Raw genomic sequence first — 21,980 nt, forward strand, 5'->3', positions numbered from 1 at the left:
TTTACTTTAGAATATGGATTTACAAGGATACCATTCGTTTATGTGTATATATTCTTGCAAACTTGTGTATATAGAGTAATCCGAGTTTAACCCGATAATTTTAATTAAAAATCTTAAAACATAAGAATATAATAAAAAAAATGTATGCATTTTAATCAAATTCTCATCATTGTATATAAAGTTGGATATGTTTGGTGAAAAAACATAAGAATATAATAAAAAAATGTATCATTTTAATCAAATTCTCATCATTGTATATAAAGTTGGATATTTTTGATGAAACTTTAAGTTTGCGTTTTTGTTTGTAACCTGGTCAAACGACCGGATATTGATATAGTTTTTATTAAATAGGTGAGAAGTAGAGATTATATTTTCTTATATTTTCCCTTACCGGCCGTAAAAAACTAAAAGCGCGGGCTAAAATAAACAAAAACCCTTCTTCAAAAACCCCCAAACCCTCATTCTAGGGTTTCACTTTTTCCCCCAAAATTACATCAATGGCGACCTCCAAATCCGTCGACGCTTCTCTATGGTGGGACCCATTTTCAGACTTACTTACTCAGCTCGAAAATCTTCCTCCATCTTCTCAACTCCCACTTTCTCTTGTAATCTTTTCACTCTCATTCCTTTTATTATTATTATAAATTATTACATTATTTTGTTTGGCTGTATATATATGGAGTTTATATATATATATAATGTGTGTTTGTTTGTATGCAGGAAAATAAGCTGAAAGATAACCACTCATGGCTATTGAACTCTGTTTCAATGTTCAAGCCACCCAATCAAAAGTCCAAAGAGGCGTTGGATTCGCCACAAATTCAAGTCGGTTCACACCGATTAAATATCGATACCAAGTTTAAAGAATTGGCATTGCAGATTAGTTCCTCATTGGTTAGTTTACCAACTTTTTTTCTTTTTGAATTTCCCAGTTTTTATTATTAGCACTGAAGTGAAAACATTGTTCCGATAAAACTTAGGGCCAAATATTTACTCATCGGAAATCTTATAATATGCTGGACGATTTGTAATGTTGATAGATATGCATAGGACTTTCTTTATGGATAGGGTCCATTTTATTGTTTGAAGAAAGCAATAGCGAAACCATCGTGTTAGTGTTATAAAGCGTGAAAAAGAAATTGATACGGAACTGGTAGGCTTTAGTGAGTTTTCTGTGTGTAAGTGTACTAGTTTATAGGTAGTTGATATAGACACGGGATATATATAGGGATAGTAGTCACGGACAGTTGAGACTTAGGATGCTATTTCTATCGATGTTGCTAAAGGGTATGAAAACTTGATATTGATATTTGATAAGAAAGAAGCCATATTCTGATGAGTAAGCATGGTTAATGTTTCTTAAAACTTGAAGAAAGTAATCAACTAACATGTTAAGGGTAGATCCTAGTAACAAAGTTGTAAAACTCAACCGAGTTGGCCGAATACCCGGAAATCCGCTTGGGGATAAGTAGGTTAATGAGTTGAGTCAGACGGACCCGGTTGAAAACTCGATCAACGGTGGTAAACGGCTCAAAAATGGTCAAAACTGGTCTGATCGGTCTAAAATTAGGTCTGAAAATCGTATCTTGTAGCCGGAGATGGTGGAAATCCAAGGGGTAAGGCTCTGGTGGATAATATGTTGGTCACATGGTAGTGGCGCTGGTCGTAGCTCTGTTTGGACAACAACCCTTGTGTTATATCATCTTTCTTATAATTACGCTTCAAGTCCCTATAGAAGCTTATAATATAATTGTAACTTTTTATTACCTATAATTTCAAAAGTTATTATTTTCGATATAGAAAATCAACTCCGGGTACTCCCTAGCCAAGCCCGAGTTTCCATAAACTCTTCAACACCCCCCCCCCCCCCCCCCCCCCCAAAAAAAAAAAAGAAAAAAAGCTGATCTCGAGTCATGAGTTCTTCAACCTTGCCTAGTATTGGGTTTCATGTGCAACATGTACTGGATGTAACTGTTATGGGAGGCCAGGAGTACATTTTAATGTTGATAGGGACATATATCAAGCCTATTAGACCAGTTTCGAAGCTAATTCTTTGTTTTACCCATCTTCTTAGTTAGAGATTAATCTGAGTTGATTTATTCATAAGTGAATGGGTTGAAGAAGTTCCCAAATCTTTGTGTGATCTGTCCTACTTCCACTTTAAGTTTAGACATAGATGCAAATGTTTTTCGACCTCATTTCTTGAATCCTGACCAGATAGGCTAAAAACTAACCTCACAACTACTTGATCAGTTGATCTCCTTACAAGTGCTTTTTAACCTGTCAAGAACGCTAGAACACATACTAATGACAAATTAGCCAGTTTACTTACAGAGTTGAAATTAGAAATTGGAGCGCCATTTTTATTAAGCTACAGAAATTCTTAGGTATCTTTATATTGCTGGCAAGGAGTGTCAAGCTGGATGAAGTGACCAAATTCTTATACAGATTAATTCTCATGAACAAGTTCTCACATGGTTCACATTCTTCTGTACAGTGATTATTTTCTTAGAACACCAAGTAAACAAGGTTACAAAAATTTCTACTCAGAGTCGGATTGGCCAGGTACATTGAAAAAAGTACCCGGGGCTATCTGGATTCCTTGGGAGGTACATGGGTTGAGGTTTTGTTATACAACGGTTTTTAAATTTTGAAATTATATGTGTAGAAATAGACTAGAAACATTAATATAATTGTTTAGAAACATAAACATAGAAAACAAATACTTCAAACGTATAAATATATCTATTAGTACTTCAGAAATATGCATATCTAGTGGGAAATTAAATACTTTTCAAACAAAAATCTAATGGAAAAAACTAATTTAGCCGATTTTGGCCTGATTTTGACTGAGGTTGACCCGTTGTCTGAGTTTGAGTCCGAGCAGGCAAATTGTCTCGGTTGGTGGTTTTGCTTCTTTGCCGAGTATTGGCCAAGGATTCCGAGTTTTACAACACTGCAAGTGAACTGACGGATTTTTTATTTGGATAGCTAGATGAGCCACAATGCTGAAATTGATCGACGAAATGTTGCGGGAGTTTGAGTTTTTTACTAAACACATATTTAGCAAGGAGTGACGGCCTTTACTGAAAAAAAGTATATCAGATATAATTGCTATGGTATATGTTTCTCTGTTCATTGCTCTATGTGGGGCTCTGCAACTGGGAGAGGATTTCAATTACCAAAAAGGGGAGCAGTGTTAGGTGGTGCACCATATGTATCTTCCAAGGGACATATTCAGTTGAGGGCTGCTGCTTGTATCACGTTACTATGTTGTTCTGTGGATTTGATAGTTGTACACATACATGTGCACCATCTGTATTCCCGAGCTATTAGATCTGCATAATTTAAATGTTTGTACATTTCTCACACCATGAGTTTGCAGCATTGGTTATGTATATGTTTTCTTGTATTCAAAACTTTCGTTTAACTTCATAGTAGCTTTGACAGCAATACAGTACATGTGATAACCACTTGACTTATATTACAATTTTAAATTTTAATTGAGGTCAGTGATATTCTTAAATGAGGTATACTTTTTTAAGCAAACAAAGGCTAAACGATGATACATTTTATGCATTTTTTTCTTATCTTATGATGGCAATTCAGAGTTCACGCTCAATCTTGAGTTCTGCTTCAATTTGTTTTAGTAGTGATATGAAATTGTATTTTTTGCAGCATTTAGATGAAGTGCAATCTTATATACTTGTTGAAAGATCGTGCGAATGTGACACAACTGATCTTCTAGCTCTTGAACCACTTCATTTGGTTAGTTCTTTCTTCTTTGTGGTATTTGTATTTTGTAAATACAAAGTCACTCTATGGTACATATGCATGGAAAGCTAGCACTGCTTTAGTAGGTGAGGGGTTACTTTGGATACACAAAGTATATTAGATGAGTCTACACAAAAAACTTTTTATTAAAATTTCTCAAGTTGGGAATAGATTAGAAATCATTGTTACTTTAGCAAGCAAAACAGAGAGGAATTTTGACAAATAAATGATACGAACTCATCCCATACTAAGCCCAAAAAAGGTAGCTCAAAGGAGGAGGGGACACCTAGAGTTATAAAGAACGTGACTGAAAGCACTTAGCTTTAGGTCGCAACATTAAATTATGCTTCACGGGGCGATGAGTCTTTCTTTAAAATTTCCTCTAATTGTGAGTGAAAGAAGCCGTTATCTTGCTTTCCGCCTTTTTATTTCAAGGCTTCTAATTAAGAAACTTGCCAAAAAACTCATGTTATGTTTGTTAGCTCAGCATGAATTGCTAAAGTTAGTGTGGTTTCCATTCCAAAAGTAATTATAATCATATAATTCATCTTAGAAAACACCACTGGTCTATCACCAATCAAATATGCTATTCAAATGGAAGTCAATGAGAATGTTAAGATAAAAGCTTAAATACTCATATAAAGAATAGTTTCATATTACCATTTACTGCTGAACTTTACTACGAAGTGAGCTTTGGATTAACGGTATTTGAGGTGGCCTAACAACCAAGAGCCAAGAGTTATGGGCTCTAGTCCCTTTGAGGACAAATGTGTGGTCTGTAGCACTTTCTTTTCAAAAAAATCCAAACATAAAATCTAATAAATTTGAGTTATTAAAAGGCATTTTTAAGAGAGTAACTATCCAAGCTCTGTCTAGCGAAGACTTGGGGTTATGCTGTTATAGTTATGTTTGCGTATTGTGTATCTCACAATTTAATTAACATAAATAAAATATTAATTTGTGAAAAGCAATAATTTCAGTTTCTTATGCCCTGCTCTTCTTTCTACTGTCCAGAAAGTTATGTTACAGTATTACATTGAGCGACAATGCGTGTTGAAGAGCACTCTTCAGATTCTCATGTTATCTTGTAAGTTCATTATATCTTCTTTGGTAAAATTAGTTTTTATTCTCATTATATCATTAGCTCAAATTGAACATATACACTCTTATGTAGTCACTGTCATCCATACATAATGATACATGGCATCAAAGATTTGGGGACAAAGGGGCTGTATTGAGTTGATTATGTACAATATTGAAATATTAGCTACCTTAATATCGATCCACTTTGTCATTTGGACCGTCTTGCACCCTTACCTTGAATTTTTTACAGTTTCTTTTCCTCACATCTCATTTATCCTATTAATTTATAGTATTTAGTTTTCTCATTTTAACTTGCATTGTATATATTGTTTCTCTAGCCATGGGCAGTGTCAATAAAGAGTTTATTTTGTTTTCGTATATTTCATAGGTCAAAACATGGTAAAAAGGCTTATGATTTCCATTGAAATGTACGATCACCTAGTTTTGTAACTTCTACCTCTTGTTCAGTGTATGATGAAGATGGATCGACAACAGGCCGTACTGTGAGGGAGGTGGCTTTGAAGCTGATTTCGGATGGACTGGAAAACAGATTAATGTCTGTTATTGAGAGTCTATTGTCTGCCACATACCCCGAAAGCATGGTAAGCTCATTAAAAATGTTCATCATCACCTTTAAAGCTTCAGTTAGCGGACAACAGCATATAGTCTGCTGCATTTGTCACTCCAAACTCTCTCTTCTCATTTTATATGAATTTTTTCATTGTGAATACTTAATAAGTTAACTGTGAACTTTTTTGTAGGATGTGGATGCTTTCACCTTATGGGCTGAGGAGATTTTAATTGAAGACAATCTGGTGTTAGATATTCTTTTTTTTGCTTATTTCGAGTCATTTTGTACATGCAATGGTAAACAGTGGAAGAAGTTGTGCCTGCTTTATGAGGTACATTTTTCTTCTTATTGTCATTTTACTTTCTGGTACATGTCCTGTCTGGTTATTAACTCAACTACTCAACAACAATTTGATGCAGAGTATGATATACGGGTCTTGTAACTTTGGCAAACTTGGCATATCGACAGAAGCTGTGCAATCTATTAGTCATGCTAAAGTACAGATGTTACTTATCCTTATAGAAACCCTTCACCTGGAAAGACTTCTCCAAATGGTCCATGATGAGATCCCTTTCAGGTTCAAACTTCTTAATCTTTCCATATTTTCTTTATTTGTTCCATATGCTTATTGTATGTGCTTCGAGAAATTATAATAGCATTCAATTTCATATTAGGAAAGCAAGCTAAATACTTTACATGGAATGCTTTATGCTATGGAGTATTGTATATCTGCATTTACTGACTTACTTTATCATTAGATATCTGGTTAAAAGCCAAGGTCAATGTAATCCAAATTCTTGATATTTGTTTCGTGGGGTTATCGTTTTCATTTTTTGTGTGCACTTGTGCTATATTTGTATTCTACTCCTCTTGTTCTGATCGCTGTAATTCAGCTTGCCTCATGACTTGTTACTTAATTGTTAATTGATAAAGCTGATAGTGCTCGAGACTAATGAGTGAAACTTGTATGAATTATAGAGATCAAAATGATCTCATGCTTAAGACACTGTAGATAGGCGTAATTCATATTTTGTTGTGAAGATGATCGAGGGGGTGTGTGTCTAAGCTTATCTGAGAGCTTATGTTTCTTTCTTTGATGAACTTCGCTCAAGAGCTTATGATGGTAAATTGACTGATTTTCTAAAAAATTTTCACGCTATGGTATTATCAAATGTAGGAATGTATCAAATATCTTGAATTCTTTAACAATGACAAACAAAAGTTTTCTACAGACTATAAATTCACAATTAATATCACCAAGAAGTTGTAATGATGATAATGACACTTGTAATTTTCACGGGACATTCTTGTGGATAGTGTAAACGAGGAGTGATAGACAGGAAATACTCATTCATAATCATGTTAGGAACTTGAAGGGTTTAAAGTCTAAAATATAAAGCTTAATAAGTTGTTGTATTGTTTCAGCACTATACTGTTTTGTATTTCTTTTAACATATATGCTTCTATCTATATCCAGTTTTTTTTAACAGTAACATATTCAAACTATGGGCAGGAATGGCAATATTTCTTTTGCCATCATTGATATTCAAGAGGTGGATGTGATTATTTCTGGCCTTGATGCATTTGAGACGAAGGAGGCAGGCCCACTAATTTTAACCTGGGCCATATTTCTATGTCTCGTTGCATCTCTTCCAGAAAAAGAGGAACATAACGTGCTTATGGTACCGACTGTTAGAAGTCTTCTCTTATCAACCGTGTTATTAAAATGTAACCATACTTAGTTCAATATTTTAGGAAATTGATCATACGGGATACGTTCGTCAAGCTATCGGAGCTGCATCTTTAAATTATTTTCATGAAATTCTTAACAGTAGTATATTGAAGGATTCGGAGGTGAGTCATGTTTAACTTTCTTGATATGTCTGGTGATTATAGCAATCAACACCCACTAATATATAAAATTGCATTACAATTGTGTTAGGGCTCAATTGCTGGTTCTCGTAGTGTCTTGAGGACATTTATTTCTGCATTCATAGCATCGTATGAGATTAGCCTGCAGGTATCAGGATTTTATAAGCATCTTTTGTTTAATAAACAAAATCTTATATATGTGCCTTTTTATCTACAGTTGCTCTTTTAATCTTTTTGTAGTTGGGGGACAATAATCTCAAATTGATATTGAATATTCTTGGACAAATCTACCGGGGAGAGGTTTGACTATTCATTGTTCATTATAAATATGTTAGTTAATGCTCAACTATTTCTTCATGCTCTAAGTTCATTAAAACCATAATTGTACAGGAGTCGCTTTGTGTTCAGTTTTGGGACCGAGACAGTTTTATAGATGGTCCTATTCGCAGCCTTCTTTATAACTTAGAAGGTGAATTCCCCTACAGGACTGTGGAACTTGTTTCCTTATTATCAGCTCTTTCTGAAGGAGCTTGGCCTGCAGAATGTGTGTGAGTACCCAAATTACTATTGCATCAATAGTTTCTTGTTTTTTTAAAAAAATAAATTATATATGCTTTATTTGTTAATTCTTTTTATGTTTTATGGTAGTTGTTTGTTCGTTTTTAATGATATTGATCATTATTGTTGACTTGTGATATCGTTCTAACCTGTGAACAGGTATAATTTTCTTGATAAATCTGCTGGGCTGTCTACCTTGGTTGAGCTAAGAGGCAACCCCAAGATTAATAATAATTCTGGAATTGTTGAGACTCGGTTGCCATTGCCGGTTCCTGGACTTGAAGGTCTCATGATACCTAGGGATACTCAGGGCCATGTGTTAAAAATCACCGATAATAACACTGCTCTGGTACGCTGGGAGGTAAAGTTTAACTACCAACTTGTTTTCACTATTTAGTAGTTTATGTTCAAATCTTCTTTGTAAGGTACCAAGGTATGCCTGCTGTAATGTTACTTGGTTTTTTCTCACTGTTGCTTTTATTTTCATGTAGTACCCACAATCTGGAGTTCTGGTGCTACTTTTGCGCATGGCACAAGAGATGTATCCTGATGGCTCAGAGGAAGTCCTAGTCACCCTTGATTTGTTTAGTCGACTGGTCTCTTTTAACAAGGTACGGTAGTCTCCTTATGTTTCTTTATACACCTGTTAGGCATATTCTCGAAATACTATCCCCACCATAGATTTTAGCGTATCCTAAGCGTATTATTTGAGGGAAAATTAGTATTTCAGAAATGTTTCTTTAATCTGCTTATGTCATCAGAAGTGTTTTATCAACAGGCTGTGTGTTATTCTTTAATTAGTATTGGTGATACATTCCATGCCAAAGAATTAAACAGGTAGAGAGCTAACTATCCTTTTATTGAAGTTCTGTTGTGACATCGTATATCTGTTTAGTGTCAGCTGATCAGCAATCTGTTGTCAGTTATTAGCAGCATTTTTTGTCTCATTTTATTTCCCGTCTTTTTGATGTACAGATTAGACATGACTGAGATCATATGCACCTTGATTAAAAATCTTTCGCCTAATGCTAGTGGAGCACTGATGATGTCAATGGGTGTTCACATTCTTGCTATGATGTTAAACTGGTAAGCGGATTATTTATCTATTTGTGAGTTAATAGTTTCACCTATTTGGATGGAGCTGCTAAAGGTTTACAAGTATCTTTTCTTGCTTGCAGCTCCCCATCTCACATCACTCCAACTGTTCTGAAGACTGATATTTTTGATGTTGCTTTAAGGGTGAATTCTTTTAACACTGCCTTTGATGGAGTCTCAAGGTTTGCTAACATGATTTTTTCAGATATCTATCAGATATTCTACTAAATAATATTATTGCCATCATGGAGTGGCTTATATTACTTTGTGGCTTTACTACTATTTGGCTTCATATTTATATACGTTTGTTGCTCTAGTGGCTCTTGGCTGCTCTCTGGAAGGCTTGCTAAACTACTTCTTATCGACTGTGCACATAATGACAGTTCCTACCCACTTGCTGTATCAGGCATGCTAAATGATCCTCTTAAAGGTCCTGTTTTCAGTTTTCTTCTTTGCTAACAGTTAAATTAACAGTCAGCTTCTTTATTTTTTGGCTATCAAATTTTCAGTGCTTGAGTTCACCATTCAGCTTTTGGAAAAGGGAATAGAAAATGACTTTCTCTTAGCTCTTGTTATTTTTTCCATTCAGTATGTGCTAGTAAATCATGAGTATTGGAAATACAAAGTGAAGCATTACCGTTGGAAGGTGACGTTGAAGGTATATCTTGATCTTCTGATGAACTCTTTAAAGCAAGTAATATGCATAACTGCAATGGGTCATTGTCACACTTTAGTTATTATTCTGCATTAAGCCCGTGCGCGATTAATTTTCAGGACATCCTCACATCCATACTTCTATACTTCTATATCTATACTTCTATACTACTATATAAAAATTATAGCCCCATGTTGAAAGTTTAGAAAATGATATGAACCCATCCCATAATAGGCTCGCATCATAAAAGCTAGCTCAAAGGAGAAGGGGACACCTAGACTTATAAACCACCAACCAATCCCATACTTGGCCGATGTGGGATCGTAATAATACCCCACCCTTTAAAGAGCCAACGTCCTCGTTGGTCACCACTATGTTGGTCACGGTTGGCACCCCTTCTCCTTGGGTCCAAGCCACCACTCCATAGGCCACCACTCCGAGCGTTGAAACCTCGAAAGGTAGGGCTAGCTCTGATACCAATTGATACGAATCCATCCCATAATAGGCTCGCATCATGTCATAAGCTAAGTGTGTAACTCACTCCCAAAAGCTAGCTCAAAGGAGAAGGGGACACCTAGTCTTATAAACCACCAACCATATCATAGTTGGCCGATGTGGGATCTAACAGAAAAATGAGACACGTGAATGGACCAAACTACCCTTAATGAGTTAAATTACCACCAACCCTTAATATTAAGTTACACCGTCAATCCTTTATCTTATAAAATATCACACTACCCCCTTAAATCAAACACCTTTACGTTAATTACCTACCCCATTTGACGCCGCCACCACCATCACTATCCGTCGCCGCCATCACACCGCCGTTATCGTCGCCGCATTGCGCGGGTATCGTGCTAATCTAATTTTATGTAACAATGGCTAACGCTTTTTTTAATTTGCATTAAATCTGTAACTTTTAAAAGTCGGAATTACTGATTTGTCTTCCCACTTGCTCTTATAGGCACTTGATTTAGTGAAGACATGCATTTTATCGATCTCAAACTTTCCAAAAATAGGGGATATTGTTCATGATTTGTTGCTTTGCGATTCTTCAGTTCACAACTCCCTGTTTCGCATCGTCTGTGTAACGACACCGACTTTAGAGGTTCCTTTTTTTTTACCATGTATCTGCTAGTTCTGGCTAACATTGTATGCTTAATTTTAATAATAATCTTATCATCATCTTGCAGAGACTGTATGTTAGCCGCTTGTATGAGCTAATGGAAATTGAAGCACTACAACTGGCAATTTGCGCGGTTTTGGATATTTTCAACATGCTTTCTGATCTTTCGAAGGTGCACTCGCAATTATAATTGCGTAGATTAGTTTTTTATATAAGCTGGCTTCCATTTGATACTTCATATTTCTTCAAGATGTTGACATATGCAAATATTTCACAAGCATGTGAGCATAACTAATGATTGGTTATATATATCTCTAGGATTATTTGCCTGGCTATCAAGTCTTCCATCAAACACTGCTGTCATCGGCAACCAAGCCAATTCCTGTTGTTACAGCTATCATATCTTTGATATCATTCTCACGAAACCCTGTAAGGGAAAAATACAAATATGAATAATATTGAAACGTCAGTTTTTTTTCTCTATTTTTGATTATGTTAAAGTGTTAAATGTATGTACCTATTTAAACAGAAGATTCAACTTGGTGCTGTAAGTGCTCTTTCTATGTTACTCTTGGCTGCTGATGATATACAACCATACATGTCTGGGAACGCATGTTTTGGTATGGATGACAAGCAGGTAAAACACTTGATCAACTTTTCTTTCTTTGAATCATCTCAACTGATATTTTTTTTTGGTAAAAGGGGTAGTTCTGATCATCTTCAGAGTTACACTTATAATAACTACTCTGGTATGATTGCTATTAGATTGCAGAATTCAGGGATTCAATCTTTATAATTGTCAGCGAGCAATCACTTTCAGATGAAAATCTCATTGTCAATACCTTTAAAATGCTCACATCAGCAGCATATTATCAGGTCTGCTTTATAGGCATTAATAAAAAAAATCATTTAGTCACTTATGGTTTCTGTTTCATGATAGAATATATACTTTTTTTTGTGTGTTTATTCCTGTGTTAAATTTCGAGTTTGCAGCCTGCCTTTCTTGTAGCAGTTATTGATTTAAAGGATACTGCAACTGATTCCAAAGGAGAAAATATAATTGATGCTCTTGGGGTGTATATTGGTAGATCTTCAGAACTGTTAGAAAGGTACATCGTATAATATTTGCACGTGCCAAGTTTTATGTTATAATTTCTCAAATTTTAATAGTATTCTTTTTCGTTAGCCATTCCAAAATACTGGTGAATATTCTGGACTTCTTATTGGCATTGTGGCAAGGAGCTTCACAGTTCCTTAATATAGTGGAGCGCCTGAAGAAGTCTGATGATTTTTGGAGGCAGCTGTCCACCTGTATTACAATGCAGGATCATCCTTCTGAAGACTCTTTAATCTCATCATACAGATATCAATGTCAATCTGACATATTGCAAATAATGTCTCTAGAGATGTTTTTGCAGATGAAGTTATTACATACTGAGAATATTAGTAAAGGTTCTGAATTATCAAAAGATATTCTACTAAAATCTCGTAATGTTGAAAAAGCTGGTGGTCCGATAGACATATTATCTAGCTGGTGCAAGAGCTCAGCTCTAAGCAATCTGATCAAGTCGTATGCTTCCTGTGAGTATGACAATTATAAGTATCTTCAAACACAGGTACTCACACTCTTTCACCCTTTATGTGTAGTTTCATTTGCTACTGCATGAGTGTGAAATACAACATGATTCTTTTTACATTTGGAGATTGTGTGATTTGATTTTTGTGATGGTTGATTTCAAAACTTATCTTCTAGAACTTGAAGTATCTTACATTTCTTTGTTGAAGATTTTAAAACATATCACGTGTATGTATCATAATTGATGGCTTAATACATGAACTTTTGCAGGTTTCTGCTGCTCTATTATCTGTTCAAGCTATTGAGAAATTAAGAAATGGCTGCACAGGGAGTTTGTCTGTATCACTTGTTGAAAAGTTAAATATTTTGGGAACGAAGGTTTGTCTTGTTTCATGTTTGCTTGGTTAATCACATATGCCAGTTTGATCATTTTTGCACCTATTATGTTGTTACTTAAGTTACATCCTCTTCTTTTGTAGTCCCTTGTTGTCCGTAACAGCTTACTTATTATTGCAGTTACATGATCTACCTGCCTTTTCTGAATTGGTAACTCAATACAGACAACAAGGTTACAGGTATAATTATAGTAGCATTCCTATTTAAGCTTGATTTTAGTTAGAGTGATTTTCCCGTCTGTTCTATGTTATACGATACGAGAAAACTGATATATACCATCACTGCTATTCTTTTTTGGCAGTGAAGGGAAAGAGCCACAGAGTTTGATATTGAGTGACCTTTATTACCACATACAAGGAGAATATGAAGGCCGTAAGATAGAACACAAGTTATTTAAAGAGATATTTCAGTTTCTTCTAGAATCCAATTTTTTGCAAAGTTACCATAATAAGGATGGTGGGAACCTCTCAATTCATGCTAAGGATATCTTGTTATTTGATTGCAACCGCCTAGAAATGGATTTAGGAATAGATTTATGGAGTAGCTCTGAGTGGAAGAGCTTAAAAACAGCTGGAGAAACAATGTTGGCTCAGTTGAAAGATGTGAACTCTATGTTGTTGCTCAGTAATTCCAAAATTTTAGCTTTGAAGGCATTGGCAGCCATGTTCCCTTTGTATAATGAAGATGTAAGTCAACAAAACTCAAATAGCTTGTAGTCTTTCCTTATAAGATTTAACCTTTTTTCTTCTAAGCTTCATTAAATTGAGGTGACAGGTTTGACCCATTTTACTTATGAATGTTTCGATTTAGGTTGTGTTTCCATCTCAAATGGGTTTGAATAAAATAATTAGCTAAAAGGGAATCAGGCCAAATTAGTCGAATGGTACCGATGGGTAGAATTGGTTGAAAGTCACCTGGAAATTAATTTTTAATGTATATAATTTCTTAAATTGTTTATACCTAAAGATTAAAATATTATTATTGTAACATATTGCTTCGGTTTTTGTAATCTACACAGTAATTAATTTTCATTCAAAATGGCAATAGAAAGTTTACATATCAAAGCAACAATATATGCTTTTAACCAATTTTAACCCAAACCTGTGTTTCCCAACCCACCCTACTTGCCACCTCTGATCTTATGTTCTATGGTTAGCACTAATTTTCAACATAATGTTCTACATGCAAGGCAATTTCTGGAGGACTTCTTGAACAACTCGTTAGTCCGTGCATTGAAATTATGTGTCAATCTCTACATGAATCCACAGAATCATTAGTCTCATTTGATGCTTGCAAGGAGGTCCTTGATTTTGTTTCAACTCAAGCAGAATTACTTCACCATTTTATCATATCTGTAAAGAGAAGACTGCCTTTACCTTCTTCTATACTCGTTATAACAAAAGTTGGTTCCATGATAAAAGTATTAAGAGACTTGAAGCCATCATCTGTTGATCTAAAGTCTACATTCAAGCTTTTACTTACCCTGCTTCTCTCCACCCTTGGATCGATCAACAAGGAGTCTGAGGCTTCAGATGTTTGTTTGAGGCTTCTACCGATTTTATGCAACTTTGTTGAACCGGTTGCATACTGTACCCTTTCTTTAGCTATTATTGATTTACTGCTGAAACGTTTCATGGCACCCACTTTATGGTTTCCTGTCATCCAGAAGCATCTGCATGTTCAAAGTATTGTTAAAAAGCTTCACGATAAAAAATATTTGCCTTCAGTTTCTGTGATACTCAAGTTCCTCTTGACATTTGCTCATGTAAGAGAAGGTGCTGAGATACTTGCTAGTACTGGATTCTTTTCATCTCTAAGGGAATTGTTGGAAAATGGTAATGAATCTGAGAATTCTGAAAAGGAAAAGACTGAGCACATATGGGGTCTCGGGTTGGCCGTGGTATCAATGATTATTAATACGTTAAGAGACAGTTCTGCATGTTCTGAAATCATGGATGATGCGATTTCTTGTTTTATGCTTGAAAAATCAGATTTGGTATTTTATTGTTTAGACACGCCAAGTTTTCCACCTGATAACGATAGAAAGAAGAGAGCTCGTGCTCAGAGAAAACAAACCAGTTTTACTGCTCTCATGGAAACGCAGCATACCCTCATGCTAATATGCATATTGGCCAAACATCACAACTTGTGGACTAAAACTATGAAAGAAATGGATTCACATCTGAGGGAAAGAAGTATCCATTTACTAGCCTTCATTAGTAGGTGCCCACATATTGGAGAAAACAGTAGGGTTACTCCACTATTATGTCATCCTGATTTTAAAGAGGAGATTGAATGGTACAAGAAACCGTCGTTTATAAGCAGTAAAAGCGGTTGGTTTTCTCTTTCTCCTGTTGGGTGCAGGTTAGATTCTAGGTTTTCAACATCAACATCATCGTCAACAGCAATTGTTGTTAAAGACCTATCAGCTGAAAATATAAATGTTTCTCACCAAACATGTTTTTCAGACATGGTTGCAATAGAGGTGTATAAAGTTGCATATTATCTTTTGACATTTTTGTGCCTGCAAGCCGATTCTGCTTCTAAAAGAGCCGAAGAAGTGGGATTTGTTGATGTTGCACATTTTCCCGATATGCCCATGCCTGATATCTTACATGGGTTACAGGTAAAATATTGGTTCTTCCATCCAGTTTCTAAATTTTTGCATAGGATAATCTCACACTTGCAGATAAAAGTAACATATCTGTCAAACTTTATTACATTACCAAATCATACTATAACAACATTACATCAAATATCTACAATTCTAGCTTTCTTTTTAAGATTAGGAGATTGTGTGTGGAGCACAAACAATTTAATTATTCAAGTTGCATGTATAATAAAAGAAGCATTAGTTTCTCAGTAATCAGAAGAATAGTGTCACTTAATTTTGGATTCTTTGACGTGTAAGTAGGGAACTAATACAGTTACAACAAAATAGATAAGTTTGTTGGCTATTAGTTGTATCTATATGATATGAATCAGATCTTGGCTCTTTTTAATCATTCTTTGTTCAACACAGGATCAAGGAATTGGTGTTGTTAGTGAGTTATGTGAAACCAACCGGTTGAAGTTAACACCAGAAGTTGAGGGTGTCTGCATCTTGCTTCTACAAATTACTGAAAAGTCTTTATACTTGGAATTATGTGTCTCACAAGTCTGCGGTATAAGACCTGTAATGGGTCGGATTGAAGATTTCTCAAAGGAACTCAAGTTATTGTTTAGAGGTACGCCTCCTTACTTTACTAGTAGTCTACCAAAAGAAACATCTGAATTTATATAGTACTGTAGATGACTTGTTTGGCCAGTATATCCTTTCAGTAGTGTTGAAGTACTGGGATTCTGGGGGACCAAAACCGATATGATTATCTGTTTATAATAATGGTGACTATGGACTAATTGATAAGGCTACTTAGTTTCAACGTTGTTAAAAAGGCAATTTGCAATATAAACGGTCCATGTAACTTGTAATCAAATGTCTGAATATAATTTGGCAATAATAGTGAAGAGGAAATTACTCCAAAGCTAGTTATGATGTTATCATAGTCAGTATTGTCATTTAAGCTTGAAACTTTCTTAGAAAGAAAACAAGGAAAATTAATTGCTTACATCTTCGTGGGATATAGAAAGTAGGACCTATGCTTGTGATTCTTATAATTTTTAGTTAATTTTGTTTATCACTTCGTATTTCTTTCCCATACATTTTTGAGTTTAACTATTTGGAATTCGTGCAGCAACCAAAGGGCACACCTTTCTTGAAGAATCGGTAAAGTCTTTGAAACAAATAACGTCATATGTTTACCCAGGATTGTTGCAAACCGAAGGCTACTTCTGATTTTAACATATAGATTTGTAAATGTAGTAAGCTGCTCATGTAGTCATGTACAATTTTCTTTGTCATTGTTGTTGGTTAATAAGATTATGTGATCGTCTGTTTTTTTTAGGATAGTTTAGATATTCAATCGGGTGATGATTTGAGTTGTGTGGTAAGATCGATGAATCTTTACTCACCCTTTTACATCAAATTTTGCATATTATTATGGTTTTAAATTAAATTGTATGAAACATGATAAAAACTGATTTACGCTTAGCTTAATGTTTGCTTGTAATAAGTGTTTACACTATTATTTGTCTTTAGCATGTTGCCGAACCTTCGAGCTTTGTTGGAACTTTTATGGCAATCATAATCTTTTGCATATTGTGTTGAAGACTAGATCAGAGGAAGGTGAGTGAGATGGTATGTTAATTACAATAGGGCAGGGTACATACAAGCAGGTAAAAAGGCAACGTAAATGGTGCCATGGTGGTCATTTAGAACTCTAACCAACTTGAAGCTTGTTATGCAATCAGTTACATCTATCTAATATACCATTTAGTTATTCTAAATTGATGCATCACCTAAATGGTCATAAATTTCAAAATCCAACTTACAGTTTGTTAGCAATAAATTTCAAAATCCATCTAATAAATTTCCGTTTTTTCCCAATACTTGTCTAATAAGATTGTTAGCACTTGTAAATGGTGGTCAATTTACCTTGTTCGTATTTCTCTTTTTCGAGAAATAGAAAGTCCTCCAGGGGGTCTTGCCTCTTGTAATCCTATGCTACCACCCTATTAACCTATTTTATTTACATTATATTGTGCAAATTATTCGGTATTATGTGAACAAAAATTGGACTGGGAGATTGGGAGTGCTTGAGAATCAGATCCTATGGCGTTTGGAGTTGAGGGGAGGTGCTTTTCGTGAATGGTGTATATGTAAAGTGTGATGATGCCTTAGCCATTTTTGCACATTATATATGTTTTATTTCCTCGATTATAATTACAATAATAATATAAAAAAATATATATAGGACCAAAAAAAACCAAAAAAAAAGGAACAAGAAGAATCAAAGTTATTCATTTGATGTTGAATATGAAACTACATCTTTCTATCAAAATATCTATACTACATCTGAAATCTTTAACTATTTTCTTATCTACTTTATCATTTAACTAATACTTACATTATAATTAAAAAATAATAATAATAGAAAAAATAAATAATAATAATAATCTATCAATGATAAGTTGATAACCAATACATTTTTTTAGTTATATTTTACTTTTTTTTAAATCATCTACGACTATCTATCGAGCATGTACACTTTCAGTTTGTCAAAATGAATGACTATGTTATATTGTTATGTTGTATAGAAGAAATGACGTCCGTTTATTTAAAATAAAAAGCTAAATCTTCTTATATATAGCCCATATGATGGTTGTATATATATACAAGTAATGGTGTTTGTTTACTACTCCCTCCGTCCCATTTTAATTGTCACGTTGACCAACTTTGACCGTAAATAACTTTGTTTATACTATATGTTAGTTGATGAAACTTATATGGACGAAAAGTACATTAAAAGCCCAATCCATTCATATATTTTATAACAAATATTACATGAAACAAACAAAGTTATTTACAGTCAAAGTTGGTCAACGTGACAATTAAAATGGGACGGAGGGAGTAATTTTTTTTTCACTGAAGTACACTCCTACATCTTTTTTGCATGTGTAGCATCAAGATTGAAATGGTACAAAACTACAAATGGTTAGAACTATTTGTTTATAAAAAGGAGGTTATTTCACAAACTTCATTTCTTCCAACCACACGTTGCTTGAACGCCACATATAGGCCTTTGACTGTTGTTAATGCTACATGGCGATCATCTATATGCCGACATATAGGTCTATACTTGCGTATAGGTGATTGCTGAAAATCACTTATACGCCTAATAGTGTCTATACACGAAACACCCTATGTAAATATAGCTTTTGCGGGAGACAATTATGCTAGATACATAAGTTTGGTAGGGGGTTGGCAACGGGTGGAAGATAGGCAAGTGGTGGGTGTGGTACCATGTTGGAACACCGCCGCCTACCTTCCACCACGAGTGGTGGCGTTGGTTTGAGTGGTCAGACCACGCAAGTGAACTTGTGCGTGCGTGAGGATCGACACAATTAAAGGCTCTTTTTGACTGAAAGTTGTAAATATAATTTTAAGTTTTAAATAAAAAAGAAAAAGGTAGTGAGTGGTGAAGTGAGTGTTCGGATGCCAACAAAATTTGAATGAGTGGTGGGTGAGTGGTAGAGATGAGGTTGCATAAGGTGATTTGTTGAAAGTGAGTGGTGAGATAAAAAGTGTTCCAACCATTGCCAACGCCCTTATTCATCGGTTTTGTCTTAAGCATGCTTAATTGCCATAGATAATAACAAAGATCATGTTCAATTATAACGTTCTAGTTTAAAATAATGATTACACTAGCTTAAACAGTATTTTTTTTTTCTTCCTAAAGGCACGAGAAGGCCAAGCTAAGTGGGTTTGCAACGAGGGGTGAGAGATTTAAGTTTTTTTGTGTGTGCTTGGTTAACGGTATAAAATGTATATCATTAATGATGTGATTGTTTAAAACTAGGTTTCGTTATGAATGGTCAAACCGTTAAGGTAAAATGTTCAATGTAAAATTAGCATGACCGTTTAAAACTAAGTTTTGATATGAGCTTAGTTTTTATATAATGGAGCATTTATTTAATCTTTTATATATATATATATATATAAGGAGACATTCTAATGAGAAATGAATTATTAATATATATATATAAGATCATGAAGAAAAATCTCAACTGGATAAGAAAAATCTAATTTGGCTCACAAAATATTTTTAATGAAATTAGAATCTGTGAAAAGAATTAGAATTTAAAGAAATTGGAATTTGAAAGTTTTAATAATTATCTTGTGTTTAATTGACAGAATTCGATGGAACTCAACTTAAAGAATTCGAATATAAATTTTGTTAAATGACTAAATTAACCTTTATCAAACTTTTATATTATTTCATTAAAATAACATATTATTTCATAAATCTTAATAATAATAATTGAGATAGTATACTATGCTGTTAATAGCAATCATCTTCCTCTCACAAACATCTCTTGTTTATCACATGATAAAATCAATAATAATAAATATAAATAACAATAATATACGACTTTTCAAAACAAAAATTAGATTATGAACAATAATTTTTTTGGATTTTTCTGTATACAAAAGAGATGCATACATATATCTGAAAAATGAAACCATTAATAAGACTTAAGTTAGGCCAGGTGGTCTTGGACTCTAGCTTTTATACAAATGGTGTGGGTTCAAATCCCACCACCAGCTTCTTTTTAAGTTTTTTGGATTTTTCATTTTCAACTTTTTAAATCTTTTACAGATTTGGTATACTGATTTACTTTGTTTTGTTATTATTATTATTTTCCCCCCTTTTAACATGTTTTAATTTATAAGTTTTATATATTTTTATAAAACCTTTTGATTTATTTGTTTCCAAATTACTTTGTATATATTAAAGACCATTGCTATGAATAGTGTCATGCCCTTTAATATTTCGCCATGTGTTACCAATTAATGTCCACCACGTGTCACTTAATCAATGGTTGATTTTACACGCCGTATCACTATTCAGATTTTGTCATATCGGATTCCGTTTAAGTTTTTTCTCTTTCGGTTAATCTTGATTTTTTTCATTGATTTTTTTGCATAGTAACCCGCCTACGTGGCGAGTTGCTATTTGTTGATGTCACACCCTATACCGCTATTCAAACTTTGCTAATTCGCATCCCTTACGGATTTTCTACTACAGGTTACTTTTTGGTTTTGTCGACATTATTTCCTTTTTGAGTCATCCAACCTTTTTATGTCACACGTCGTACCACTATTTACATTTTATTACATCGCATCTGCTTGAACTCTTAACTTATCATATCCCGTTCGGTTTCTACTACGAATTAATTTTTGATTTATTGCACACTTTTAAACAAATATATACATGACAAAATAATTTTTAATTAATAAGTGGTTGAAGGTTCAACACAAATACACTAAAATAGTATAAACGTTTCAACAAGACAACTAAAACCCCGCAACGCGGGGTCTGAAATTCACTAGTTAATACTACACGCATAGATCTCATTTAACACAAACAGACAAAACCAAATTCACCAAACCGCTTCACAATCGTCTTCTCCGACGGCTTTGTTGAGCACCACACACCACATACATCACCATATTCGGAACCCCCATATTCATTCCTCTTGAAGCTTTATTCATAAGGATCTAACACACTTACACATACAAAACACACAGCTAGCGGCGGTGGTGGCTGTTATTCCGGTAATCAGCGATGGCACTGGTTGTTACTCCGGTAAGCATCGACGGTGGTGCTTGTTACTTTCGTAAGCAGCAGCGGTTGGCTACTGCTACTTCGATTTGATGATTATTTATCCGATAAGCAACAAGTGTACGTGGTGGTAAAGCTACTGTTATTTCATTTCTTTAACATGGAGAAGAAAAGATGGAGATAGGCAAAAATAAATAATTATAAATGAGGGTTTTTTTTTTTTCAAAATAGTATTCAATACATTCCATCCATATATTGAAGGAATTTCAAATTCAATGGTTTAACGAATTGGATGAAAGTTGTAGATTCCAATTTTGGTTAGTAATTGAATTCAAATTCCAATTCCAATTAATTCCGCGAACCAAACGTCCTTGAAGGTTTCGACCATAAAGATTAAACTTGGAATGATATTCTAGTAAATAAAAAACTTGCGGTAGGGGCTAATTAATTTTAAAAGGCGCTTTTGCTAGGTTTGTGCCTCCCAACAAAGATTTTTTATTTACTGCAACAACCTTTTATTACAAGAGTTTACGCTTTGAATATGAGATATTTTTTAGTAATTTACGGATAATACTTCTCGGCCATTAGCCTGAGAGGTCCGAAATGACATACCAAAAATACATATAACGTTTCAGCTTGACTCGAGATCAAAGTCTATCACCTTTCCTCCTCATAATAAGGGTGAGCTATATGTATCAATTACATGATTAATCATATTCAATTCATAAATCAAATAACTAGCATGTTACCCGCGTAAGGCGGCGGCGGTCATGGCGGCGACAGTGTGATAGTAGGTCAGATGGTTGATGGTGTAAGCGGTGTCGAATGGTGTAGATAATTGATGTAAAAGTAACGAATGTGATCAAGATCTTTTAAAATATAAAGAACTGATTGTGTAGTTTAATTATTAGGGTATTTTAGACAATCTCTCAATCTAACTTTCAATGTGAGCACTATTTTAGTTATTATATAATATAAATATAAATACTACATTTTAGACTCGTGTCAAATACACGTGTTTTACAATATTATTAATACAGGAATTAATA

At 34.3% G+C, this 21,980-nt stretch overlaps 1 protein-coding gene across 1 annotated transcript; it reads left to right on the forward strand.

Moving 5' to 3' along the window:
* Positions 1-440: 440 nt before the first annotated feature.
* Positions 441-16,815, forward strand: LOC122596031. Its single transcript, XM_043768531.1, has 32 exons — positions 441-605; positions 721-894; positions 3,679-3,768; positions 4,789-4,861; positions 5,326-5,459; positions 5,619-5,759; positions 5,848-6,005; positions 6,942-7,110; positions 7,184-7,282; positions 7,371-7,448; positions 7,541-7,600; positions 7,691-7,848; positions 8,018-8,219; positions 8,350-8,469; positions 8,637-8,695; positions 8,834-8,944; positions 9,037-9,135; positions 9,271-9,359; positions 9,463-9,611; positions 10,573-10,716; positions 10,802-10,906; positions 11,053-11,163; positions 11,264-11,371; positions 11,500-11,610; positions 11,728-11,843; positions 11,921-12,350; positions 12,581-12,688; positions 12,827-12,885; positions 13,008-13,392; positions 13,896-15,332; positions 15,729-15,933; positions 16,441-16,815. Exons 1-32 carry the CDS (start codon positions 498-500, stop codon positions 16,539-16,541), a joined length of 5,691 nt encoding a protein of 1,896 aa, XP_043624466.1. The 5' UTR covers positions 441-497; the 3' UTR covers positions 16,542-16,815.
* The last annotated feature ends 5,165 nt before the right edge of the window (positions 16,816-21,980 follow it).

This window comes from Erigeron canadensis, chromosome 4 (genome assembly GCF_010389155.1).
Source record: "Erigeron canadensis isolate Cc75 chromosome 4, C_canadensis_v1, whole genome shotgun sequence".
Classification (NCBI taxonomy): Eukaryota; Viridiplantae; Streptophyta; class Magnoliopsida; order Asterales; family Asteraceae; genus Erigeron; species Erigeron canadensis.

Bases quoted from the DNA above. Each gene is read 5' to 3' on its own strand.
- LOC122596031 (XM_043768531.1), top strand. From the start codon at position 498: ATGGCGACCTCCAAATCCGTCGACGCTTCTCTATGGTGGGACCCATTT. The intron at 6,006-6,941 runs GTTCAAACTTCT...AACTATGGGCAG, and splicing joins CATGATGAGATCCCTTTCAG to GAATGGCAATATTTCTTTTG. The intron at 11,844-11,920 runs GTACATCGTATA...CTTTTTCGTTAG, and splicing joins TCTTCAGAACTGTTAGAAAG to CCATTCCAAAATACTGGTGA.